The following is a 26,934-nucleotide window of genomic DNA, read 5'->3' on the forward strand; positions in this document are numbered from 1 at the left end:
ATCCAGATCTTAGGATGTCCCAAAATGATTTATAGTCAATAAATTATTGTCAACTGCTATAATGCAGAAAGTGCAGCAACCAATTTGCATATATCAATACTTTACGGATAAAAATATTGGACAGTCCAATAGTCAGAACACCACTGTGTGCCTTTGAACTAGTGCTGTGGAATCCTTGAGATGCAACCGAGGAGTCAACAGGCCTCAGTTTAATAATGCATATGAAACTTAATTAATGAGGAATCTGGAAATCTATAGAAAAGAAAGCTAAAAGCCCTTGTTTATACTGGTTTATAGGACAGCACATAACAGAATGATTTCTGAGTCAGCTTCACCCATATCATCGGATCATTGTGTCACATAAATTTTAGCTCAAGAATGTAAACCAGTCACAACGAGATCATGCTGCCAGACTGGATCTTTGTTATAAAGACACTGTTTTAACGAAACGTTTGTAAGAAACTGGTGTTTTTAAAGCAACATGTACTCTCTCAGATTTGGAACTGGCCCAGGAAGACTGAGCTCAAAAGACTGTCATTTGGAAGATATAGGATTTTGCAATCAATGGCAGGGAAGCAATGCTCACTTGCCTACGGAGCTTTTGAGGGTTCTCAGAACAGGTTCCCTCTGATCCAGCTTCTTTTCCAGCCTCTGCACACTACAAAGGACATGGCCTCTGTCAACAGGACAAAAAACAGGGTGGTTCTTCTACCAATCTGATTGAAGAATCTCTACTGAGAAATTGAATGCAAACCAAGAATTATAAAATGGGAAATGATTTACATAATATAAAACAACAAAACTGTGGCAAATGTGGTTAATATTAAGGGAGAAAAATCTCCAGTATGAAGTTTCTTCGGAGTTACAGGTCTTCCAGACTCGTTACAGTATTTTCAAGGCCATAAAGTTTATTCATCAATAACTATTACCTTCAGCTTTTCTTATCATTTTTCCCACGTGTATGCTATATCCGAGTGCACTGACACAATCCTCTCCTAGTCAATATGCTTTCCCATGAAGCAAGCCCAAGACGGTACATTAACTTTAGTCTTTTATATGGGTTCACTATTCAGTTTCCATTTTACATTTAATACGTCATTATCGCAGCACTTCACAGTTAAAATCATTTACAAAAAAAATGTGTAGGTCAAATTATTATTTGGCAGAGGAGGCCACAGCCGATTTGCACATTTAAAAAAAAAATTCCTGACCGCAGAACTGACAACTACCTGATATTTTTTGAATTCCTATTTTTGTCAAAACTAAAGGGAGGACGTTATTCAGATTAAGCCATAGCCAGAGCTCGCCCGAAGCCCACAGAAACATGGCGCTCTCAAACCTAGCTCCGATTTTATGACTGCAAATCCTTTCCCTTACCCCAGGCCCTAAGTGCGCAGCGCGAAACTCGCACTCGCTCCAATATGGCAACAGCAGGCGCGGTTGCTAAGGGCCGGCCGGGCCGGGGCTGGCCTGAATCAGCGGGCGGGAGTTTGCAAAAGGCCACAACTCGGTGGTGCTGGCGCGGCGAGGAGGGAAACATCAGGTCCGCAGGGGTAAGGGAAGGCAGCGCCCCCCCGGGGTCGGGAGGACCACCTGGCGGCGCGACCGTCCGCTCTGCATCACCGGCAGGCGCGAGCCAATCAACGTCGCTCTTACTGCGAGTTGCCCATTGCGGCGAAAGTGAGGCTGAGCGTTTTACCGGCATTTTGCCTGATTCTGGTGAAGCCAAGTGAGCTGAAAGGCAGGTGGAGGGACTGCTGCTTATTGTTTCGTTTTCACCATTAGGAATTCAGTAACCAAGGGCAAGTTTACTTCTCGAGAGGCACACGGCAATGGCGGACAACGACAAACAGCGGCTGAAGAATTTCAAGAACAAAGGGCGGGATCTGGAGGTGAATTTGATTTTTTTTATTGTTCCTTTTAGTGTTTGTGGCGGTGCCGCCGCCGCAGTGACGTCTTTAGTAATTTGTGAGGCACCCGAGGCAGGGCCTAACTTGAGGCCTGAACCGAGGTTCCAGGCGTGAGCAAGGCAACCAGGCGGAGACGTTGGAAGTTAAAAGGATACGTCAATAAAGAGGCTTTCAAGTAACTTCGTTCTTCAGCAGGGTTCGGGATTTCCCTGTTGACTAATGACTCGTTCACAAGCAACAACACTTAGCATTTTCATACGATTTGAAAATGAACGATTTCTGAAAAAATGTGCCTCTTGTTCTTATTTAAATGTTCTGGAAGTTCGTCATTTGAAAACAAACTGTCTGTTCCAAATCATGTCGTAGGACACACTTGAAGTTATTTTTACCCGAACAACACAATTTCAACGGTTAATAAATACAATAGATCAAATCCTCCTGTTAGTTGTTTCTACAGGTGCTGTTTTGGTATATAATGGTTTGTTAAACTATCTTATGGCTATTCAGAAAACAAATAGTGAAGCAGTCACTCTAAAGGAATACACATTCCCAATAAGCCAAAATTGTAGTGCCTGCTGTCTTGAAATCATTTTTGGATCTCCCAAATATATGAATGCTTTACTTACAGTTCCAGAGATGTTACTTATAGGAAAAATTTTTATTTCTAAATTTCAAGGGTAATGATACTGAAGAATGATTACAGGGAATTGTGAAAGTTGCAACTAGCCTGTGCATTGCAGAAGTAATGCACGAGTAGGTGAATCTTTTGAACTGAGAACATGCTAAAGCCAAAATTAAATTTTACTTACAAAAACAAGTTGCTGGAAAAGCTCAGCAGGTCTCACAGCCTCTGTGAAGAGAAATCCGCGTTAACATTTTTGGTCTGGTGACCCTTCCTCAGAACTGTTAAACTTTACTTGATGTGTACTGCAATATACATCTTGATTTTATTTAGTTGGGAAACACTTGACTATTGCCAGCATACTGCTTGAGAAATTATAACACTTATTAGAAAGTATGGCTAAAATATTTGTATTACAAAAAGGATCCCATGAAACTTGGAGTTATAACAAGGGTTACTACTGTGACAGGAGTTCCCCCTCCATTTCAACAGAAAAGCGAACCATAAATACATGAATGTGATTGTGTCCTGTTTTTAATTGCAGTTTTTTTCACTTCCCACCTAATAAGTTACAAATAATTTGAGTGAAATGAGAGACACACATTGCAAGGACTAGCAATAATGCTTCATAAACTATAATATTTTAGTTTAAACATTCAGTACTGATAACATTGCAACAGACTGACTAATAACTTTATGCATTTGAGTTGAATTAACACAATTGGTTGTCTTTAATCACATTTGGTTTGTGAACATTTATGGCTTATTTTGCCTTAGAAACAATTTAAAATCTATAATCATGTTGGCCCTCACAAATTAACACACACAGCCTGCTATAGGCAAAAAGAAAATCATTTATTAGAATCAAAAGTTTCTACTGTCAAACTTCCTGAAAAGCCCTTCTGTGAATAACTCCAGTCGCTTGTGCTTTTCAATTGCACACTTATGTTTATAGTTAGTATACAATTGAGGAATACATGTGAACAATAAAAAAATACTGGATGATAAGTTTCCTAGAGGAACCAAGGGTACCTTTCCAAGTAAAGACAAGTGTACCTTCTGGTCAATTTGCGGTCTTTTAAGTGAGTACTCAGATGTTCTGCCATCTGTGCTACAGGGTTACCATGGCACCAAAATCAAATTGTATTTAAGTATAGTTTTTGTGATTCATAAAATTGAAAGCAGTTTAAAAGTTGACACTGAGTCAGAAAAGGTGATCGTAAGACAATGACATGTGACCTCAAGCTTGGTCATCCAGATCTTTTCTTGAGGGGAGAACTGGAATTGCCTCCCTAATGACATTGTAGGTGTACCTACAGCATATGGACTGCAACGGTTCAAGAAGACAGCTCACCACCACTTTCTCGAGGGCAACTAGGGTTGGGCGATGTCCCATGAGTAAATTGGAAAACAGTGGAGGTGAATAGAAAGGGAATTCCACAGTAAAGGTCATGAACAGCTGAAGACATGGTAGCCAATATGGTAAAGGGAGGGAAGGGTGTACGTGAAGGATGTTGGAAGAATGCTAGTTCTTTTAAGGTTACGAAGTTGAAAAAGGTTAAAGGTGGGGATGGCAGATGCCTTGGAGAGAACTGCATGCACTGATGAACATTATAAATTTGAGGCATTGGTGGTCCAGGAGCCAGAGTAAGCTAGTGCGAATGGGTCATTGGTGAGCAGAATCTTGGCTGAGCTGAGGTTAATGAAGGATGAAAGACGTGAGTCTTAATCAAAAGTTAGACAATATTCTTTACTTTCTGATACTTTGAAAGTTAATCGGAAATTGTTTCAATCACTATGAAAGCTTAAATTTATTTAGTGTCTTAACCAGAATGAAATATCATAGAACACCTCAAAAACATAAAAAGAAAATAATGCTGATTCACTTGGTATTTGGTCAGATGACCTAAGCTTAGTTAGAGAAGTAGATTTGAAGGTGTGTGATTTAAAGGAAGGAGCTGAGGTAGTAAGCTGAAGAAGTAATGATTAATGCACGGCACGGTTAGCACTGTTTCCTCACAGCGCCAGGGACCCGAGTTCGATTCCACCCTCGGGCAACTGTGTGCGGAGTTTGCACATTCTCTCTGTGTCTGTGTGGGTTTCCTCCCATGGTCTAAAGGTGTGCTGGCTAGGTGGATTGGCAATGCTAAATTGCCCATAGTGTTCAGGGATGTGTAGTTTAGCTGGGTTATAGGGATGGTTTGGGTGGGATGCCTTGAGTGTCGGTGTGGACTTGTTGGGCCGAAGGGCCTCTTTCCACACTGTAGGGCTTCTATAATCTACTCTTAAAAATTCTATAATCTATAAAAAGTATAACTAGGATCATCCAGGACCTAGGACCCAAGTGACTGAAGGTGCAGTCACCAATAACAGAGCAATTAAAATTTGAGCTGCTCAAGGCCAGAATTAAATGAGTGTGAATATCTTGGAAGGTTGTAGAGCTGGAAGAAATTACATAAATAGGGGTGAAGCCATGGCATTTGAAAACGGGGTTTAGAATTTTAACATCAAGACATTGCAGACAGTTGAACTTTGAATAATGTCAAGTTTACTGAGATAAAAAAAAATGGAAGGCAGCCAGGAGTGGATTGAAATATTCATGCTAAAATTAACAAAAGCATGAATAAGGTTTTCTCAGATGATGAGCTGAGGCAAAAGTTGGGTGATGGTAGGGTAGCCTTGGGGATGACATGAATATAAGATTGATAGTTTCCGTTGAAGTCAAATATGACATTGTTTACTTTAATTTTTCTTCACAGATGCTGCCAGACCTGCTGAGCTTTTCTAGCTATTTCTGTTTTTGTTTACTCTGCTATTTAGTATCCGAGTTGGATTACATGTTCAGTTTGATTCACGTATCAATCAATTCTGATGTTTAAGATCAGGAACATGTCAGTGGTCCAATATTTGTATCCAGTGTGTGTATTGGGAATATTTTCATCCAAACCTGTACTGCCATAGTGAATTCTCAATCAGGATGTTGACCTAGACTCAGTAGTTGCACTTTTGCCTCTCTTACAAAAGGTTTGTTTGTTCATGCACCATTCCAGAGACATGAGCTCATAATATTATAGACTGATTCTAGAGTGCAACATGGAGTGTATTTTTGGGTGTGATGTTAAACCAAGTCCTAGCCTGTCCTAAAATAGATTTTAAATGTTACAGAGGCTGGAAATCTGAAACAAACACACAAAATGCTGTAGAAACTCAGCAGATCTGGCAGCATCGATGGAGGGAAAAACAGTGTTAATGTTTCAAGTCCAGAATGACTGCGGAACAAGAAGAGAGGCTGAATAGGCCAGAGCTATTTTCCCTGGAGAGTTGGAGGCTGAGGGGTGACCTTATAGAGGTTTATGAAATTGAGGGGCTTAGATAGGGTGAATAGCTAAGGTCTTTTTCCCTAGGGCAGAGGAGTCCAGAACCAGAGGACATAGGTTTAAGTTGAGTGGGGAAGGATTTAAAAGGGACAACTTCTTAATGCAACAGTTGGTGCGTGTATGGAATGAGCTGCCAGAGGAAGTGGTGGAGGTGGGTACAATCACAACATTTTTAAAGGCATCTGGATGGGTACATGAATAAGAAGGGTTTAAAGGGATATTGACCAAATGCTGGCAAATGTGACGAGATGAATTTAAGATATCTGGTTGGCATGGACAGGTTGGACAAAGGGTCTGTTTCCATGCTGTACAACTCTGACTCTAAGATTCATACTGGACATGAAATGTCAACTCTTTCTCTGTCTGCAAAAGCTGCCAGACATGCTGAGTCTTTTAGCCCTCTGTTTATCCTAGTCTGCAGGTTCTAACATTTCTCAAAGCGGTACCTAAGTGAATGTCAAAAACTGAAGACATTTCATGGTATACAACTTCATTAAACACACTGCCTTGTTTTAAAACGTTGCTAGATCTTCTATATTGGACACATTTAGTGGAGACAACTATTACAACAAAAATAAATAACTGCAGAACGTGGAAATTTGAAATAAAAGCATAAAATGCTCTATACTTACTGGGTCCAACAGCATCTGTATAAAGAGAAGCAAAAATGGTTTGGTGGAAGATCGTTGACCTGAAACATTAACTGTCTTTCTCTCTTGGATGCTGTGGGTCCTGCTGAGTAATTCCGGCATTTCTGTTTCTATTTCAGATTTCCAGCATCCAGAGTTTTGTACCTCTGATCCTGGTTTATCATGTTCTGTAAAATAAGGCTTTTAGATATTTTTGGATCACCTGTTCAGGGATATTATTACACATCTTTGTGCAAATGGAACTTGGATCTAGGCCTCCTTGTTCAGAGGTAGGGACATCACCATAGCACCACAAAAGCCCATATGAAATAAGGCTTTTAGTTTACATGGAAGTAATGTGACCAGAACACACCTTTTCCATGCATCAGCTAATATCCTGAGCTATTGTATAGGTTGGCCTCAACTTAAAAGTGGTAGAAAACATAGGTAATCTATGTAGAAAAGTCTGATAATTCTTTACCAGTGGAAAAACTGTTGGTAGATGGGCATTTTAAAATTTCTTGGTCAGGACTGTAAATTTCCATTGTATTTGGATAACTGGCATTTCATTCATTTCATCTGGAATAAATTAATTTATAAGCAATGACACAACCAAATTGTTTTAAGTTAATAACTTGTCTAGATATACTGCATTCCTGATGTGTCAAACTCAAAAGCATTCTTATTCTGCTAGCTCTACCTTGTAGATTAGTTAGGGTGATGAGCAATTCTTTTATTATGTAATATACAGGTTTGAAATAAAAGATGTATATTTCAGATCCCTGTAATTGATCGAGGTTTGGTTCCTTTCCAAAAAAACTTCCAAAAATAATGATATGGATTATGTCAGGAAACAATCTTAATCAGGAATCAGGTGATGTGTGAATGAAACAGTGGGGTAGATATTTCACAATCAACTTTTTATGTTCATGGTGACAGATTTCATGTTGGGGCATAGAATAAATTTCTGATTTAGAATACTTAGTGTTCAGGTTTGTTAATATCATGTCTAATGTTAAAGGGAGAAGCACTTGATTCATTCCAGAGGAGTGCACCTACTACCTCTGACAATTTCTCCACCCATTCCATTCATCATTGTAGACCTCAGGAAGAAGCTACCAATATGACAGCAGTTTCCTGTTGTGACCCTTTCTTGAATTAACTATGTTATGTTGCCCAAGGTTCAATGCATAGAATCCTTAAAATTAGTAAAATAGTTTCCTCTTATCAGTCTGCACTAGATTCAACACACTTAGACTGTGTTTTAAACCAGTGAAAATTTACATCTCACTTGTTTCTTTACATTGAGTTGAGAAACAAAAAAAATCACATCCTTGTTAATTTCAACTTTTAGATTTTTCAGAGTCCGAAGTGGAAAATATGCTTCAAGATTCTATGACTTTATATCAGTCAAGACTTTAAAAAAGCTGCAAATTTCAACTCCTCAACCTCTCACCTATGCAGTAATTGCTTCCTACTTGGGATTGTTTCAATTGCTCACTTTCTAACCTTTTTGTTTACTTGGTCAGAGGTGGGTGAGCATAATGATTAGAATGTTAAGATTTTGGGTGTATGCCATTTGAAAATGTTTAGTTGAGTCACGTTCCAATCTACATGAGTTAGAGCCATCGAATAGTAGTGTGCTACATGATATTTATTTCTGTTTGAGATATAAAAGAAGTGCTAATGCTTTTAAACTAATTAGTATTTTTCTGTGTAATTTAATTCATGTATGTTAGTTTGAAATATGTTTAGTGACACACTGCATTTTATTGTGAAATTGGAAAATTTTAGTTACAGTTCCCAATATAGTGAATTACAGAGCTTTGCCATGATGTTAGGATTGATGCAAACAATGTGCTAAATGTGAAAGGGGTAAATACAGGGAGAGAACAGTGGTTTATAGTGGGATAGATTAACATATTCAGAGATAGCATGAACTGCAGATGCTGGATCAGAAAAACACAGTATGGAGCTGGAGGAGGAACACAGCAGACCAGGCAGCATCAGAGGAGCAGGAAAGTTGATATTTTGGGTTGGGACCCTTCAGAAATGGAGGGGGGGGTGGGGGGGAAGGAAGAGAGAAAGTTGGGGGAGGGGGAGAGAAAGTAGGGGGGAGAGAAAGGGAGCTGGGAAATAAATAGAGGAGGGGTGGGGCTCTGGAAGGTAGGTTGGGTGGTGATAGGTGAGTGCAGCTAGGGAATGGAGGGGATTGGTCAGTGGGGTGGGTGAGGCAGATAGGTAGGAGACAAGTTGTGTCAGGTCATGGAGGCAGGGATGAGAGGAAGGGTTGGACATGGGATGAAGTTGGGGTGGGGAGACTTTAAAACTGGTGAATTCCATCTTTAGGCCATCAGGCTATAGGCTCCTGAGGCAGAATATGAGGTGTTGCTCCTCCAGTTTGCGGGTGGTGTCATTGTGACATTGGAGGAGGCCCAGAATGGACATGTCACTTGGAGCAGGAGGGGGGGGTTAAAATGGTTGATGACTGGAAGGTGTTGTCGTTTGTCACGTAAAGAGTGCAGATGCTCTACAAAGTGGTCTCGGAGTCTACATTTGGTGTCTCCAATGTAGGGGAGGCCACATTGGGAGCAGCGGATACAGTAGACCAAGTTGACAATATGCTGTTTCTTCACAACCTTACAGTCTACTCAGGAGCAGAATTTGAGGTATAGGAGTGGATTATCTCCTCACCCTCAGCCTATCTCTGGTGCATGGAGATGGAAAAAATGGAGCAAATATTAGAGCATATTTGTTAGTAAATTGCCTTACTTTTAGTGGTTTACTGGTGCTCACCAAAGCGTGGATACAAATGTAGGGGAACAGAAATTATTGCCATTGGAGATCCGCTGCTATCAGGAAGATGTCGAGCAGCTATTAAATAGGGCATTCTTTTAGGTCAAACCAAGGTGTGCTTTAGGTAATGCAGAAATGCCTCTATGTTGAATCTAAGTGCTGTTGCTGCTTTGCTCCTTTTATCTGAATGTCGCTAGTGATTGAGGTATGTTAGTAATGAACATTTGCCTTTTGGAAATAATCCAGGCTCATTTCAATTAACATCCTTACCACTGGTAGACCATCTCATTGGTCTGCACGTAATTCAAGGAAACATCCTGGAAGTGTATGGGGTAACCAGCATTATTATTGGTATATCCCTCTGCTGCCTTTGAGGAATGGTTCTGTATTTAAATTTTGTGAATAAATTTTAAATACATGTATTTAATTTTGACTGCTTTAGTTGGAAATGTTTATCAGTCCTCTGACCTAAACCATGATGTCTTCCTTTAGTTCTAATTTTCCCTTTTTAGTTTGCATAATTATAGGGGAATGTTTGTGGAATAGTTGATAACCTTAATGAAAGCAGAAAAAACACCACTTAGCTGTGATGTAGAACATGCTAAGGTCGGTGGGAGTGAGAGGCATTAACAAACGGCATCTTAGGTTGAATGGGATAACAAGGTGTGGAGCTGGAGGAACATAACAGGCCAGGCAGCATCAGAGGAACACGAAAGCTGATGTTTCGGGTCAGGACCCATCTTCAGAAATAGGTTGAATGGGTACTTGCTTGGCCAAGAGCAGTGTTGTGATAACTAGCGAGAAATAATTCTAAATAGCTGTTAAAATGTCTTCAGTATGGTACTTATTTGCCTGCTTCTACATTGAAAGTATACTTGGGAATTTAAATGATCGTTTCTTTTGCTATACTAAGTAACAGCAACATTGTATTCCATTCTATAAAATTAATTGAACCAAAAAAAACGAGCAACTGGTTTACCTGTAACATTTCTGGGTGTTGCACTGCTACTTTACATTTAGAATGATCATTCAGAGGAGTACAGATAAGAAAGGGTGGTAATACAGACAGGCAGAGTTGAAAGTTGAATGTTTGTGACTTGAAACTGGCCTGAAATTATTAAATAGATACTGAAATAGATTGTTAAATAAGGTGGTTGCACACATTTTTGATATAGTTTTCAACATCCTATAAGTGTTCAAATGTGAAAAGGATTGGGTGACTGTTGGGTAAGGGGAGAAGTTCTGAGGAAGGGTCACTCAACTCGACGTTAACTCTGATTTCACTCAGATGCTGCCAGACCTGCTGAGCTTTTCCAGTAATTTGTTTTTGTTTGAGAAGTTATTAGGGCTGCACATATGGCTAATCATTCATTTTGGTGTTTGAAAAGAAAACCATTGAGCGTTTGAGTGCTGGGGGTGTGGACAAAAGAATTGTTAGTTCAAACAGCAGGGTGAGAGGGCTCATAACGTGGACAAGAAAAGTATAATTTTGAATGAAAGATGAAAGCATTGAAGTGCTACAATATGTGGCACAGGTATGGTGATAATTAATATTGAAATGTCAGTATAGGGTCTGTTGATATCTTTCCTTTCAAAGAGTACAAGTGCTGATTTAATATATAGCTATTAACTGAATGTTTTGCAGTTTTACAAACACTCGATTATTGTTTCCATGTGATGCATATTTCTACTTTAATAAGCTGTTCGCACATTTCTGTTGAATGCGTTTCTGTGACACAGCATTCCCAGAAATGTTGATATGTAGAATTTGAAAGTTTAATTTTTTGCTTTGATTTCAATTTCATTATGTTTTCAGTTCTTCAATTAGTAGCATTGTGAACTAGGTATCACTTTAGTTAGTTGGAAGATGAGTTTGTGAATAAATACGTTATCAAGATATGTAGTATTTTTAATGATACGTTGATCTTAGGAAACTGCTTCAGATTCCACGTCACCTGGAGCTGAGTTTAATTTCAAGACAGCCTTATGATGTCTTCATCAGCGGCCATTCTGTGTATGTGAACTTGGCCGGAACACGTCGATTTGTTAATGTTTTGGCTATAGGATCAAACTGGCGGCTATCCTGGTCAAAAACAAAGTTACTGGAAAAGTTCAGCAGGTCTGGCAGCATCTGTGAAAGAAAAAACAGTTAACGTTTCGAGTCCAGTGACCCTTCCTCAGAACTCCTGGTGTCCTGGTCCGTCGTCCTCAACACATCAAATATAGAGTGGGCCACCTGACCTCTCAAGCCTGCTGTACCATTCATAGCTTGGTGCCATTTTTCTACGCTGTCCCTTGACAGCTGTCATATCCAGAAATCTTTTGATTCCTTGCTTGGATATACGGAAATGACCAAACCTTCTGGGAACGCGTTCCTCAGAGTTACCATTCTTTAGGTGAAAAATTCATCCTTTGTCTCTAACTTTATAGGACTTATCTCCTATTCTGAGACCATCTTCAGAATCTTCAAGGGAAACATCCTTCCTGCATCTATTCTGTTCAGTCCTGTAAGCACCACATATATTGTATTATCACCAAAGTGGCTGAAATGGTGGATTGTTCAGATTTATTGTTAACGTCCCTTTGAGAGTAAACTTCAAATTTTATTATCACCATGCTGCATTAACAGTTTTAAGAATTTTAGCATGCTGAGTAAATTTTGTGTAAACTTTCTCTTTTTTGTTCTTTAGTCTATGAGAAGACAGCGCAATGAGGTGGTTGTAGAACTAAGAAAGGTAAGGGTTTCTGTTGAAGCGGTACAGCTATGGAAAAGAAGTATAGATTCACTTTCTAAGCATTCATCTCTGCTGCTTAAGAGGTGAAGATAAAAGAAATTATACAAACAAAATGTCACTTGAAATCTTTTACATTACAGTACACAAGGTGCTTTGTAGAGTATTAGTTTGTTTTGTATATGTTGGAGGAAATTAAATTATATGCGTGTGAAAAGATTGGATGATCACAGCAAATAATGTACGAAAGATTTCTGGATTACTTTGGCATTTAATGTTGCAGTGCCAAAAGTGTTATTTCTTAACTGAACGCCAATATTTCTGTTCATAATTAGAACAAAAGGGATGAACATTTATTAAAACGAAGAAACGTACCTCAAGAGGATACTTGTGAAGACTCTGACCTTGATGGAGACATCAGAGTGGTAAATAACTTTACAGTTGTGTAAATAAATACCCTATAGAACTTGGGGCTCAGATTTTGATGTGGACTTTAACTGATGAATACTGCAGGGGAAACTAGCCTCTACTTTGTAATGCTATCAGTTTTGATTGCGTAATTAGATAAAATGATCAGTCATTGGTGAACGCACTAAAATGCAAGCATTGGTTGTGAAAGTACCAAGTCAAAATATTTTCTTTCCAATCTTTTGGCGTGAGAAAGCATGAATCATATTACTGGTAGTGATGATGTCACAGGCCTCGTAATCCAGAATCCTAGGCTGATATACTGTGTACATCAGTTCAAATTTCACAATGGTAGATAGGGAATTTTGAATTCAATTAAAAATCTGGAATAAAAAGCTAGTCTAATGGCAAACACGTAACCACGATCAATTTTCAGTAAAAACCCATCCAGTTCACTAATAACCTTTTAGATAAGGAAATCTGCAGTCCTTAACTGGTCTGGTCTAGTCTACAAGTGCCTCCAGACCCACAGCAATGCCTTTGACTCTAAACTCCCCCCTGGCAATTAGGGATGGGCAATAAATGCTTAGCCTGTGGTGCCCACATCCTAAAAAGAAATAATAAAGAGATTATTCTTTATACACAGTTTTCACTGTTTAAAATGTTGTGTGTGCTATTCATGTCTCTGTAGCAATCACAAAGATTAGGTTTCTTCAATGTCCAAAATATAATTCAGGAAGTTATGGTAGTGATATCTTAAATCTGACATTTCTCAGTATTTCTAATAATAGTTTTATTATATGGAATGATAATACAAGTGAAAACTAATCTTATAAAATTTCTGTTGTTAGAACCAATTGGTAATTTCCAGCAATCATGTGAAATTTAACTAATTATTTAAGTATATCAACAAAATAAATGAAGTTAAGGCAGCTTTGTTCCTTGGTGTTGGTGGGTGGGGGTGTGTCTCAAAATTCTGTTAAGCTAGAGTTAGTACTTCATATTTGTGACTTGGGGGCATTTATCCAATAGTACTATTTCTTTTTATGAAGGACTTTAAAACAATTTTGTGAGATTTTCTTTATTGCAGTTTCAGCACACAAATTTTACATTGTCAGCCACTTAGCTTTGTCTAGTTTGCCATCTAAAGCGATGCTTTATTTCTGACATGGCTTAATGGTTATTTATTTCTTTGCATGCAAAAATTTATATAAAATCTATATTCTTGTACATTTTCCCTTGGGTTTAAACATGCAGTACAGTAGTCAATTTGTAAAATCTTTTGTTAAGAAGATGTCTGAATTTAACTCTTAAATTTTACAATGTGTTTCAAAACTAATATTTTGTTTTTGATCCCTTTCTGCAGCAAAATACATCATTAGAAGCCATAGTGCAGGTGACTAACTTTCATGCTCAAGTTGTACTTTTATTGACTGCAGTGTAAATTTGAATATTTACTAATTGTAATAATTTTATCAAACAGAATGCTTCCAGTGACAACCAGGGTCTTCAGCTTAGTGCAGTGCAGGCTGCTAGGTGAGATTGTCATGCTTTGAGCTTTCTGATTTTTGATATTTTTGAGATTCTAAGTAACTTACTTCCAGAAATAACATTCATTTCCTGTAGAAGCTTTAGCGGTTGCTGTTTGTTACAAAGAATATATACTTTTTTATTCATTGATGGCAAGCCAAATGTTTACTACCATCCTATATGCCCTTGAAGGTGATGATTAGCCCTTCCCTTGAATCACTGGAGTGATTTGATTCCCACTGTGCTTATAGGGAGGAAATTCCACAATTGTGAAAAATATGGAGCAAACTGTGATTAAAACATATGGGTTAGGAGGTAATGTACTGGCATGATTAATGATTTGCTGACCAATAGAAAACAGTAGGAAGGAATGGGTTATTCTCAAATTGGCAGACTGTGACTGGGTTACCACAAGGATCAGTACTTGGGTTCCAACTGTTTGTAACTTATTTTGATGATTTGAAGTTCGGGACCAAGTGTACTGTTTCCAAATTTAGTTGATACAAAGCTATGTTAGAATGTGTTGTAAGGATGACGTAAAGCAGCTTCAAGAGGATTTGGGCACAGTTATTGAAAAGATAAAAAATAGCAGATGTAATACAGTGTAGAAAAATGCTCCACTTTAGGAGGAATAGATGTGCAGAGTATTTCTTAAGTGAAATGTAGTTGTGCAAAGGGATCTAGGTGTCCTTGGTATGCCACTGAAGGCTAGCATACAGGTTCAGCAAGCTAATGGAAATGCTAATGTGGTGTTATCCTTTATTGCAAAAGGTTTCGAGTACACGAGTAATGAAGTCTTGCTTTAGTTGCATAGGAACTTAGTTTTAACACATCTGGAGCACTCTTGATCTCCTTGTCTCAAGAAAGATATTATGGCCATAAAAGCCATACAACAAAGGTTTACCAGACTTATTTCCGGGGTGGCAAGACTGTCCTATGAAGAGAGATTGGACAAACTTGACCTGTAATCTTTAGAGTGTTGAAGAATGAGAGGTGATCTCATTGAAACATAGAAAACACTGAAAGGGATAGACAGGGTAGATGCAGGTAAGATGTTCCCCTGGTGGGGAAGTCTAAAACCAGGGGGCACAATTTAAAAATAAAAGGGGGTGTCACTTAAGTCTGAAATGAGCAGAAAGTTTTTTTTAAACTTGGTTGTGAAGCTTTGGAAACCTGTACCACAGAGGGCTGTGGAAGTCAACTCTTTAGTGTGTTTATGGTAGAGATTGATACATTCCTGCTTATCAATGGCGCACAAGGTTATGCACATGGGTTGGGTAAAAGGCATTGAAGTGTTTAATCAACCACAATTGTATTGAATGGCAGGGCAGGTTCAGCAGGCTGAATGGCCTACTCCTCTTCCTGCATATTTCCAAGTCAACTTGGGTGGGATTTGGAGAAAAACTTGCAGGTGTAGTGTTCCCATGTGCTCACTGCCCTTGTTCTTTTGGGAGATGAAAGTTGAATGTTTAGCCGATGCTGTCATTAGAACCTTTTGAATTCGTGTCTATTGTAAGTGGTACAGATTGGAAGTCCAGTGCATCAGTGAATGTTTGAGGTACATTTCTGATCTGGAAAACAGAATGCAAATCCTTCTAATCTGTCAGGTAGCTCATCTGGCATACAGTATTGAATGTGGAGATTTCCTAATGCTAAATATTGGGAAAATCGAGGTTGCCCTCTTCAGTCATTGGTCATAACTTGTGTGTTCTTTAACCATTCTACGAGGCTGTATTTGCTTTGCCATTGTTGGCAACAGTGATGCCCACTTCATTCTGATCTGAGTTTCCAACCATATATTCTCCATCATGAAGACCAACTTATTCTAACTCCATAAAGTTGTCTGTCCCCATCTTGTCTCAGCTCATCTGTTGACATTCTTATCTGTCTCTTTGTTATTTGTGTTATGGTAGAGCTTGACAAGCCACCAGTAAACTCTGGTTCAGATTATCATTGTTTATCAAAATGCTCAGAGAACTGAGCTTAAACAGTCTTGAGATTTGAAAAGCCACAAGTTCTCATCTCTTATGTGTACCTTGGGTCATGTACTCAATTTTAATCTGGTCATTTTACAAACCATAGGTTTAACAGATATCCCAATGGTTAGTTTATTTTCCACAGTATATATACTATGCATTATTCATATCCACACAAGGATCCTTATCCAGCAGAATGGGCAATCTAGGCTGCATCTTTATTTCTATCACCACTGCTCGCCTGTTTCTTTGCCCTAGTCTCATTCCTTATTCTGCCTAGAATGCAGTCTAGACAATCTTGGTCTGCTTATATTTATTTTACTAAAAGTACTTCTAACTGAATTTATTTAACTCTTGCTTAACCCTCTCACCTGACTATTCTAATGCTGTATAGAATAATGTCCCACCTGGTTCCATAAACCTCCACTCATTCTGAATTCTGGCCATTTCCTAACTTTCAGTTCACTCAGTCCTGTGTTTTCTGGCAGTTATTGGCTCCAAGTCTGGCAGTGCTTTGATTTTATAATTCTCGTTTGTTTTCAAATCCATTCATGAGCTTGCCCCTCCCTTTCTCTCTCCTCCTGCAGCCCTACAACTTCAGATTGCTGCACTCAATCCATTTATAACCTCTTGAGTGCCCTGAATTTTCGAGCTGTGTCTTCAGCTGCCTGAGCCCAAGTCTCTGGGGCTCCCTCCCTACATCTGTCCATCCTGTAACGTCTGTCTCATATTTAAGATGCTGTTTGTAACCTAGCTCTTTAACCAGGCTTTTGAATACCTATCTAATATCAATTTTTAGCTCAGATGTTACATTAAACAAAATGTTGATGTGAAGCAGTGTGGAACGTTATAATATGTTAAAGGTAATGCATACTTGTAACTGATTTGAAACAAAAGCTTCTCAAGCCTTCAAGTAACCTTTTGTTGAATGTCTTTATTGCATTCAACAGGAAGCTGTTGTCAAGTGATCGCAATCCACCTATAGATGATTTAATAAACTCTGGCATTTTACCAATTCTCGTGCATTGTCTAGAACGAGATGACAAGTAAGTAGTGTGTACTAATTATTTTAAATAAAACTATCTCTCTTGGTCTCAAATTGTTCTGAAATTTTAAATCTGTGTAAAGAAGATACGCTATTAGCTTTTACTTTGTGATATTCAGTGATTAAATTGAAACTGCATTCCCAAAATGGCCTGTCCCTTTTGTAATTTGCATTATTCTATTTTATAGTCCTTCATTACAATTTGAAGCAGCATGGGCTTTAACAAATATCGCCTCTGGCACTTCAGAACAAACACAGGCTGTGGTTAAATCAAGTAAGTGCCTTTTTTCTCTTGGGTTCTAAGATTTTGCTCAGTTACACAAGTGATCCTTAAATATTCACCAAGAGCTTAGTTCAAGTTATAGTAGTGTTCCTGAAAATCTCAATTTTAAATTAAAAGACTGAATTATGCTTTCTGATTAAAACTAATGTAAAAGCTGTAATCAGGTTTTGGAGGAGCTTTCTCATAATTTTAAAACCAAACTTTATACTTTTTGTAAGGTTGAAATACTTTACATTGCTAAATTCCTATGTTGTAAATTAAATACCGTTCAGACTAAAATAACATGCTGGTCATTGCTTCCCTTTTTGGTGACCCCTCAACTTGAGGTCTCTCATAACCCTAACCCGTCCTGTTGCTGCTGATTTTCCAACTAGCAGCCTCACCCAATTCCTAATCCAACCTATTGCACCTGACCTTCCAACCTGAAACACCTCCTAATCCCAAACTTGCCTACTTGCTGAATAACCTGTTTCCTGACTCAGCCACTCACTGCCTCCTTCTCTTGAATCCTCACTGAATGAGGAAGCTGCAGCAGCACAAGGATCCTGTGGAAGTGACTGCATTGAGGACATCAATTGTAACATCCAGTACTTTTGCCCTATCAGAATCTGTATTTTGGCAACCTCCGAGTTTTGTCATTTGAACTTGTGTTCCCATTCAACGAAGGTGCTAGGTCTAGACGTTGTCAAAGTACAATTTCTGATGGTACCAAATTGCCGAACTGGTAGGGCTGTTATTGTTAATGTTCTCACTTCAGTCACATTCCCAGAATCATAGTGCCATCTCAGTTCCTTCAATCACAGTGAGAGGGGGAGTGGCATACAGAAGATTCGAGAAGAAAGATGAACGAGGATGACTCTGAGGGCATTAGCGGCTGCAACGTCAGTGAGCGGCAAAGGTTGTAAGTTGAGGGTCAGCAGCAAAAAGGTACAATGGGGAGCAGCCTAGGCTGTTCCAAAATGGCACTGATCTGTGGTCTTTCTCTGTAAAGTCATAATAGTGCAGTACAACTTAAAACCAAATTTCATGGCCTATTAACTGTTGTAACAAAGCAACAAATGGGCAGTGTTAAACTGGGACTTAGCGCAGTTACAAAGCTTTCAAATTAATTCTGTAATGCCCATGGGTCAATTTAACAGCCATAATGTGAATTTTGGCTTAATCAAAGTTTTGTTGTTTATCAATGGAATTGTTTAGGTCAGCAGAAGATTGGTTTGGTGTATTTTAAATAATATTTCCAATCAGTTGGCAGAACAGGTTAAGCAAACAAATTCTGAATAATTTGTAGTTTGTTTCACAAGTTACTTTTGTAAGTCCTGTCTTTACAGTTTTCTTGGACTTTCTTTACTGCTACTAACTCTAAAATCTCCAACATTAGTTTGGTTTCATTTGTTATAAAACAAAATACACGTACCTAACAAAAATAAAATCTAGATGTCTCCCTTTTTACTGTTATATAAATTTTTAATTTTTTTTTTCCTGTTAGATGCTGTTCCTCTTTTTTTAAGACTGCTGCACTCTCCACATCAGAATGTGTGTGAACAAGCGGTTTGGGCTTTAGGCAACATCATAGGTATGTTTGTCATTTTGTCATTGTTTATTCTGAAACCTAAAAGATTTGTTTTTTTTTATTTGCAGTTCTCAGAATAGCTTTCTGGCTTGCTGCTAGGGTAATAAACTCATGTGGATGAGCTTTAAGTGATGTGAAGGTGCTGGTGTTGGACTGGGGTGGACATGGTCAGAAATCACACGATACCAGGTTATACCTTTTGGACTATAACCTGGTGCTGTGTGATTTTTGAGCTTTAATTGAAAATTGGGCAGTTTCTATAATTGGAGGTGGAGGGATTGCAATACCACCTTTACAGCTGGTGTTAGATTAATCTAACCCAGAGATTGGGGATTAGATGTGATGTGGGGATGCAGTAGAAAAGTTGAAATGTTTGAGATTGAAATTTGAACTTAGGTTAGCATTCTCATGTATTGGTAATATCAGTTTTACCTTTCTCCTTGGCTGCTCAACTGTCTACCTATTGTCAATTTAAATCGGACTCATTTGCAACTCATTATTGGACAGTCTAAAGCCATCAACTTTTGACCTTTGTCACAAGCACCGTGCTCTTATTAGTAATTTGTCCCTTCTGTCTGTTCTCTCAAACTGAGCAAAATTGTTTACATTCCAAGGGTATTCAATGCCAAACTTTAAACCACTTTGTCTTATCCATTTCAAACTTTGCTTGTAAAACTTCTGTCCTTTCTCAGCAATTGATACATGAAATCCTTTTAATAGCTTTTGTCAGTTCTAAACTGGACTGTCCCTGTACCCACCTCATAGCCCTCCTATCCATTTTCTGCTCCCATGAACTATCCTTTGTCCAAAACTTCCATTTGTGTCGTCTGTCCTTTTTCTAATTTATCTATTATTTTATTCCCCGCCCCTAAATTGGATTACCGTGCCCCATTGTTAACTTTGTTTTTCATCCTTGTGTGCAAGGCCATTCATTCTTAACTTAACCAACTCTTCCAGTCCTAAAAACATTCCAAATCTTCTGTTGCTGTGATTTTAGTTTTCTGTTTATCTCCTACAGCATCGTTGTTTGTCCAGTTAGAACCTTTCATCTGCATTAGGAAACTCTGTTCAGACTGCTTGGGTCTCTATTTCTATCATGAAACCATCTTCTGCATCTTCTAATCATTCTCGCTTGATTTGGCAATAATTTCTGTGGGGTGTCCTGATATTTTTCTGGTGACTATTTTATAGGCATCCCAACTTTTAAGATGTTTATTCACCTTAATGCATCTAAAGTGGTCTTAACAACAAATGGAATTTTAGTAACCAAAACAGAAATTATCGGAAAAGCTCAGCAAGTCTGGCGGCACCTGTGAAGAAAAAGTCGGTTAACTTTTTGGGCCTGGTGACCCTCCTTTCTGAGGAAGGGTGTCCGGACCCAAAACATTAACTCTGATTTTTTTCTCCACAGATGCTGCCAAACCTACTGACCTTTTCCGGCAACTTCTGTTTTTGTTCCTGATTTACAGCATCCGCAGTTCTTTCGGGTTTTGTGTGGAATTTTAGTGTTGGATTTACTCTCCTATTTTCATTATAATTTTGATGTCAAAGATATTATTGTGCAGCATGTGTCCAGATCACACTTGGTGTAAATTATGGGTCTGACCAAAAGAATGACTGCAGTTTGTTTTAACTTGGTACAGAAGAGTTCTCAATATGATACAGGCCTACTGAAACTAAGGGCCTACTTTTTCAGAAATGCTTGCAAAGCAGGAAACTACTTACTTTGTTTTTTGATTATTGTTTTTAATTTTCTGTTATCAACTTTACAGTTTGGCAAATATTGGATGTAAATGTTTTATTGGATAAAAGAAATAGGTGAAACCGAATACCTGGTATAACTACTGTATATCTATTAAATTAAATATTTCTCCATAACACTTTACTTTGAGACATGTAAATGAAGTGACAGCAAGCTCTTTATTAACCAACACCTACACGATCAGGAGTGTGCTGGTTGATCAAATATTCCAGTTGATCAAGAGATCTGCAAATTAATACAAAAACACATGTAGAAATGTCATGCAGGGATATACAATCACTTTTACTTTGTATACAGCATAAATCATTGAAATAATAATGCAACTTTACCTTAAATAAAACTAGCACACAGCCTTTTCAATCATGTTCTCAACTGACTACTTGGACATCACGGAGATAGCAATAAACACTAAACTTCCAGTATTTGACATATATAACTTTTACCGGCTTATCGAGAGTGCCAGTTCAAAATGTGCCAGTTAAAACCAAGTTTGCTGTACATTATTAGCTAATATTTTATGCCAGTTGACAAGTTGTTGTGGTAGATTCTACTTTGTTTTGCAGTGGGAAATTAGCCTAAATATGACTCGCATGCCACATTGTCATTCGGGTGTCCTCGTCAGGTTGTATTCATGTATGTAATCTCGAGCACGTTATCTGAGCTGATATTTCAGTGCAGTGCTTAGTGCTGCATAATTAGATATGCCGTTCTCAGCCGAAACGTTAAACTAAGACCCAGTTAAGGTGTGAAGGATCACTGCCATGTTTTGAGGAAAAGCAGGCAGTCATCCACTTGACTTGGCCAACTTTCATCCTTCAAAGAGAATGATTATTTCATCACTGTTAGAGTTTGCTATATGCAGCTGACTCTTGTTTGTTAACAAAAGTAACTGCATCTTTCAGATGTTCTGCAGGTGTGAAATGTATGGTCTGCCTTTTAGGTCTTCAGTGGAATAGGTTGTCACTTGCATGTGAATTGACATTTTGTACATTGTGCTTTGTGTAATGAAACTGAATTTTTTTTCTCGATTGCTTAAAAATAGGGGATGGCCCTCAGTGCAGAGATTATGTAATTAGTCTGGGAGTTGTGAAGCCCCTACTTGCTTTCATTAGTCCATCTATACCTATTACCTTTCTTCGAAATGTCACGTGGGTGATGGTTAATCTTTGCCGCCATAAAGACCCTCCCCCGCCAATGGAAACAATTCAGGAGGTAAGTAATTTGAAGTTTGTCAGTTTGTTTTGCAATTCTAAAAATAACTTCAAGCTGAATTGTTTCAGCTTAAATTGACACTAACCATACTCTAAACAAAAATCTTTCCTAGATTCTTCCAGCCTTATGCGTGCTCATCCACCACACAGATGTTAATGTAAGTATTATGAAGTCAGCAAGTGTGCAGCGTCAAAGATAACAGTGTGGAGCTGGAGGAACACAGCAGGCCAGGCAGCATCAGAGGAGCAGGAAAGCTTACGTTTCAGGTCGGGACCCTTCTTCAGAAATGTGTTCCTCCACCTCCACACTGTGTTATCTCTGACTCCAGCATCTGCAGTTCTTGCTGTCTCTAAGTGTTTAGAGTCTTTCTTTTTAAAAATGGGAATGGTTTGCTATATTTTGGAAGACTGAAAGTGCATTTCTTTAGATTTCTTTTAGTTCCCTGTGGAAGCAACTAGCTCCCACTCTTCTGATCAAACTTCCTTTTGTATCCCAACCCACGTCCAATTTTTTTGGCCAACTGCAGTTGTCTTGACGTCGCATTGGTACTTTCTCCTTAAATCCTTCCACCATCTGACTTGTCTCTTCGTCTTTACAGCCCCTGATAGCAATATGCTTTTGTGTACTTTCAGCCACCTCTCTTCATGTTGAATTAATTGGTATCAGTTTATCTTCCTTTGAAACAGTTTTCCCATCAGTAAATGCATGATAAAATTGTTCTGCAAGTCAAAATTTTAGCGATTTGTGCAATGTTTAAATAGTGCACTTATTACCATTGGGTAACTCATTTGATAGATCATGTAGTTTTAGCTTTGATTTTAAGAAGTTGTTGCATCTTGAACAATTATCTGCGATTTGTCAGTTTGTATATTGTACATACGAAATATTTAGAAGAAATCTTTTTGACTAAGCAGATCATCTATTCTTTGCCAATTTATGTTCAACCTGTGTGCTACGCTGTAGCATTTCTTACAGTGAATTAGATACGAGTAAAGATTGTGAAGAAAATGGAATTCAGAGAAAGCTAATCCAGGTTCACCATTGGTAGTAGCCAAAACTTGGTTTAATCTTTTTATTGTAAAGAAGTTTAAGAAACAATCTGGATGAAAAGGAAGTGATTGCAAGTAATATGGTGGATTTTGGATAGTAAAATGATGCTTAACGACTTGAAAGACCTCCAAGTTTGTTAACAAATGTAGGAGATGGATGAAATTCAGTGAATGTTGTTCGTGTAGACTTCAGGAAATCTTTCCAAAGTACCACACTTGAGATTATTGGAGAAAATTCGTGGGTTTAAAATTAAGGGAGTAGCAGCAAGTGGCATTGCAAACACATTAGCAAGGAGAAAATGGTTGGAAATCGGGACTGGTGTCTTTTTGGACTCTGATTTGGAATCTTTCCTAATCAGTATACATCAATGCTTTTGATATAGGGCAAGGGAATTGGTGCCATAATTTGTTGACTAATTAATAACTGTTAGGACCAAAAGAAGCTGTAAGTGAGTATTGATGAGCTGTGTTGTTGGACAGAAAAGTGACAATTTGGGTGAATGGGTGTTCTATTTGGCGGACAAGATAAAGCAAATGTTTGGGACAAGGATTAATGATGTAGAAGATTTTTTAAGAAACTAAATAAAGAACTGCAGACGCTGGAAATTAAAACAAAAACAGAAATTGTTGGAGAAACTCAGCAGAGTTAATGTTTTGGGTACAGTGACTCTTCAAGCCCTTCTGAAGAGGGTTCACTGGACCTGAAACATTAACTCGCTTTCTTTTCACAGATGCTGCTGGTCCTGTTGAGTTTCTCCAGCAATTTGTTTATGTTTGTAATTCTGAGGTCTAATATATCTACAACATTGAAAGCATTACCTTAAGGACTCAACCAACACCTCAACTCCTTAAAGTTAAAAGACTGTTGAATTGCAGCATGTGGTGCAGAACTTAAAAATCTGATGGTGTGACTTATATAAATGCTGTGTGCAAGTTGTGATGCTTACCCTTTAAGGTGGGTGCTGAACCATTAGAAGACAATGTGCATTAATTTAGCTGTAGCCTGGTATGATAAAGGACTTAAGAAATTACTTCCCCCCCCCCCCCCCCACCCATTGGAAGAGAGAGGATTAAGGAATAATTTTACTAAAATGTTTGAAATATTGAAGGAATTAGACCATGAATTCAACCAACTAGAAAGGCAAGCTACATCTCTGAAATTAATTGTAAGATACTTCAGTGAGAAAGCCAGAAACAATTTTAGAGGTTTTTGAGGATTGTCTATAAAATTTAATTGCTGTACAGACCATGATACATTAAATAAGTGAGGTGGATGATGTGAAGTGATTCAGGTTTTTAGGGCCATGGTGAATGAATGAAATTAGAACTGTTGCTCTGTTGATCATTTAAGCTTTGTCATTGAGTTAAATGGCCTACCTTGTAATTTCTATGAACATTAATAAAAGTATTTTCATTACTGACTCAAATTTTCCAGTTCAAATCAGAAGAGTGTAATTTTTGTCTTGTGCTCCAAAAATGTTGGAGTGTGCTTTTGGATTATTAATATTCAACTAAACTGTCTCTTATGATATTGCATGTTCTCTGCCTTTGTATAACCTTTTCCTTTCCTCTCTCACTGCCCTGACCCAGAAATGTTTTGCTGCTCGAACTGGCTCTTATGCAAGATTATGTTCCATTGCCCCACTATTGTCAGCATTGCATTTAGCTATGTATATCTCAATCTCTGGAATTTCGGCACTTAAATGCTTCAGTTCCATCTCATGTATTTAATACCACTGCCACCCTGGCTGCTAAAATCCACCTCTAATTAATTCTCTGGTCAGTTTTATTTATCTACACCTTTGCTTTAGTTTTAAATATTAGTAGCCTTAATGAAGAATCTTCTGGATGTTTTTGTACATCAAAGGCAATATATAATTGCATGCTTTTATAACTCAATATATTGTCTCATGCTTCCCCTTGTAGCCTGTGTGTTCATATTTCTGTTACACCCTGTGTCTCTTCATCATCACTCTTCCATTTCTTTAGAGATGGTGTTGGTTTGTAAGGAACAGAAGATAGTGTAGTTGCAATAGAAAATTTTGAAAACTTGCTATGCAGTTGCTTGATTCTCATCCCAATTGCTCATACTTGTTTTTCCCTGTCCATTATTACCATCACAACCTGTATTTGTTTGGCTCGGTATCCATTTCCCTTCCTATCATTTTGTTTCCATCAGGGGAGTTGATGGCCTAGCATATTGTTGCTGGATTATTAATCCAGAGGGTCCAGGTAATGCCCTGGTGGCCTGTGTTTGAATCCTGCAGATGGTGGAATTTGAATTCCATAAAAATCTGCAATTAATAGTCTAATGGCGACCATAAATCTATTGTCAATTTTTAGAAAAACACATCTGGTTCACTAATGTCCTCCAGGGAAGGAAACTGCCAACTTTTACCTGGTCTGGCCTACGTGTCCATCCAATTAGGGATGGACAATAAATGGGCAATAGATGCCCTCGACCCGTGTAGGAATTTTTAATAAATCTCTTTCCTCTAGACACAAAACACTTGAATTGTCCTTTTTTTTGTTTCTGCCAATAATTGCAGCAAACTCAGCCTTGGTTTAGTTTATCGCCAAGTCTGCCATCCTTCTGCCCAACACTTATGATTAAGAGATGGGGGGAACTGCCAATGCTGGAGAATCTGAGAGAACAAGGTGTACAGCTGGATGAACGCAGCAGGCCGAGCAGGAAAGCTGACGTTTCGGGTCTGGACCCGTCTTCAGAAATGGATCTGAAGAAGGGTCCAGACCCGAAATGTCAGCTTTCCCATTTCTCTGATTGCTGCCTGGCCTACTTTATCAGAAGTTCATCCAGCTTCTACACCTTGTTATCACTGTTATGATTAAGATCTCTTTCCTTTTGGGGCTGTTTTCTACATACATAGTCAAGAATAAGAAATGCTTTTTGAAAGGAAATCTAAGTAGAATAAGGGAAGAAAAAATGCCTCCTTTTTTTGACCCTGTTTTTCCCACACCCTTCCCACCTTATGTGCTTGGCTTTACTCCCTGCCACTGTCTTCACTCTTATTGTTCTTGACAAGTATTAATCTTTTCTAACTCAATTTTTTAGAAAAAGGTAATTTGTTGATTTCAATATTTACTTGTCTAAAATCTGATGCAAGTTCAATTTCTCCATAAACTGATACACATTTATAGTTTGAGGATGAAATTGAAACTGAAATGTGACTAAACCATAACTGAGAACGTGACTGATGTAAGCAGAATGCTTGTAAACAAACAAAAGTTTAGTACTTGATTAGATGGATGGGTTTTTATATGTTTCTTTATTTTGTAAATTGGTGATACATTCACCGAGTGTGCAGTGAATAAAACATTTCTTGTGCCTGAGGAGTAATTTACTAGCATCCTGTCACACTGTTGATTTTCCACTTCCTGCTGAATTAAATTTAAAACTGAAGGTTTCTTGATGGTGGTTTTCATAGTGCTTATGCTAAATGTTTGTTGTTGTGAACTTCAGATTTTAGTAGACACTGTTTGGGCCCTGTCCTACCTAACAGATGCTGGAAATGAGCAGATTCAGATGGTTATAGATTCAGGGATAGTTCCTCATTTGGTGCCCCTACTCAGCCATCAGGAAGTTAAAGTTCAGGTAAGGATATAATTATCTGAGCTGTGAATTTTTCTCTCTCAGCATTTGTTTTTAAATGAAATCTTATATGTTTGTAATGTTATTTATCAGAAGTTTAAAGATGAGCACAGTATACACAAACGTGGAATAATTGGTCTATTTTAATTTTGAATCATTGTTTCTGTTGTGTTTCGGAGAGGATGTGTCTGGTCATTATACGGAATCCCAGAGTTGAGTCTTGTGGTCTCGTGACCTGGAGTTTGCAGAAGATTTAGTTGCTACCTGGTCTCCCCCTTCTTCCGCCCTCTCCCCTTTGTTATTTCCCTCCTCACCACCACCCCATCTCTGTCGTTGCCCCCCCCACCACCACACCTTTATTGCCCCTGTGCCCTGGCCTGCATCTGTTGCCCTCTGCGCTGCCACACACCTCTTTTCACTCCC

At 38.4% G+C, this 26,934-nt stretch overlaps 1 protein-coding gene across 1 annotated transcript in view; it reads left to right on the forward strand.

Annotated features, from left to right (window-relative positions):
• The first annotated feature begins 1,648 nt into the window (after window positions 1-1,648).
• kpna4 (karyopherin alpha 4 (importin alpha 3)) overlaps window positions 1,649-26,934 on the forward strand; it is a 32,740-nt gene continuing 7,454 nt past the window's right edge. Inside the window, exons 1-11 of the mRNA XM_020512069.2 lie at window positions 1,649-1,892; window positions 12,025-12,069; window positions 12,402-12,491; window positions 13,841-13,870; window positions 13,958-14,010; window positions 16,931-17,026; window positions 17,214-17,299; window positions 18,795-18,881; window positions 21,683-21,852; window positions 21,965-22,009; window positions 26,383-26,514. Coding sequence (XP_020367658.1) covers window positions 1,833-1,892; window positions 12,025-12,069; window positions 12,402-12,491; window positions 13,841-13,870; window positions 13,958-14,010; window positions 16,931-17,026; window positions 17,214-17,299; window positions 18,795-18,881; window positions 21,683-21,852; window positions 21,965-22,009; window positions 26,383-26,514 — 894 coding nt within the window. The 5' untranslated portion in view covers window positions 1,649-1,832. The remainder of the gene's footprint in view (window positions 1,893-12,024; window positions 12,070-12,401; window positions 12,492-13,840; window positions 13,871-13,957; window positions 14,011-16,930; window positions 17,027-17,213; window positions 17,300-18,794; window positions 18,882-21,682; window positions 21,853-21,964; window positions 22,010-26,382; window positions 26,515-26,934) is intronic.

This window comes from Rhincodon typus, chromosome 13 (assembly GCF_021869965.1).
Source record: "Rhincodon typus isolate 14 chromosome 13, sRhiTyp1.1, whole genome shotgun sequence".
In the NCBI taxonomy this organism is placed as follows: domain Eukaryota; kingdom Metazoa; phylum Chordata; class Chondrichthyes; order Orectolobiformes; family Rhincodontidae; genus Rhincodon; species Rhincodon typus.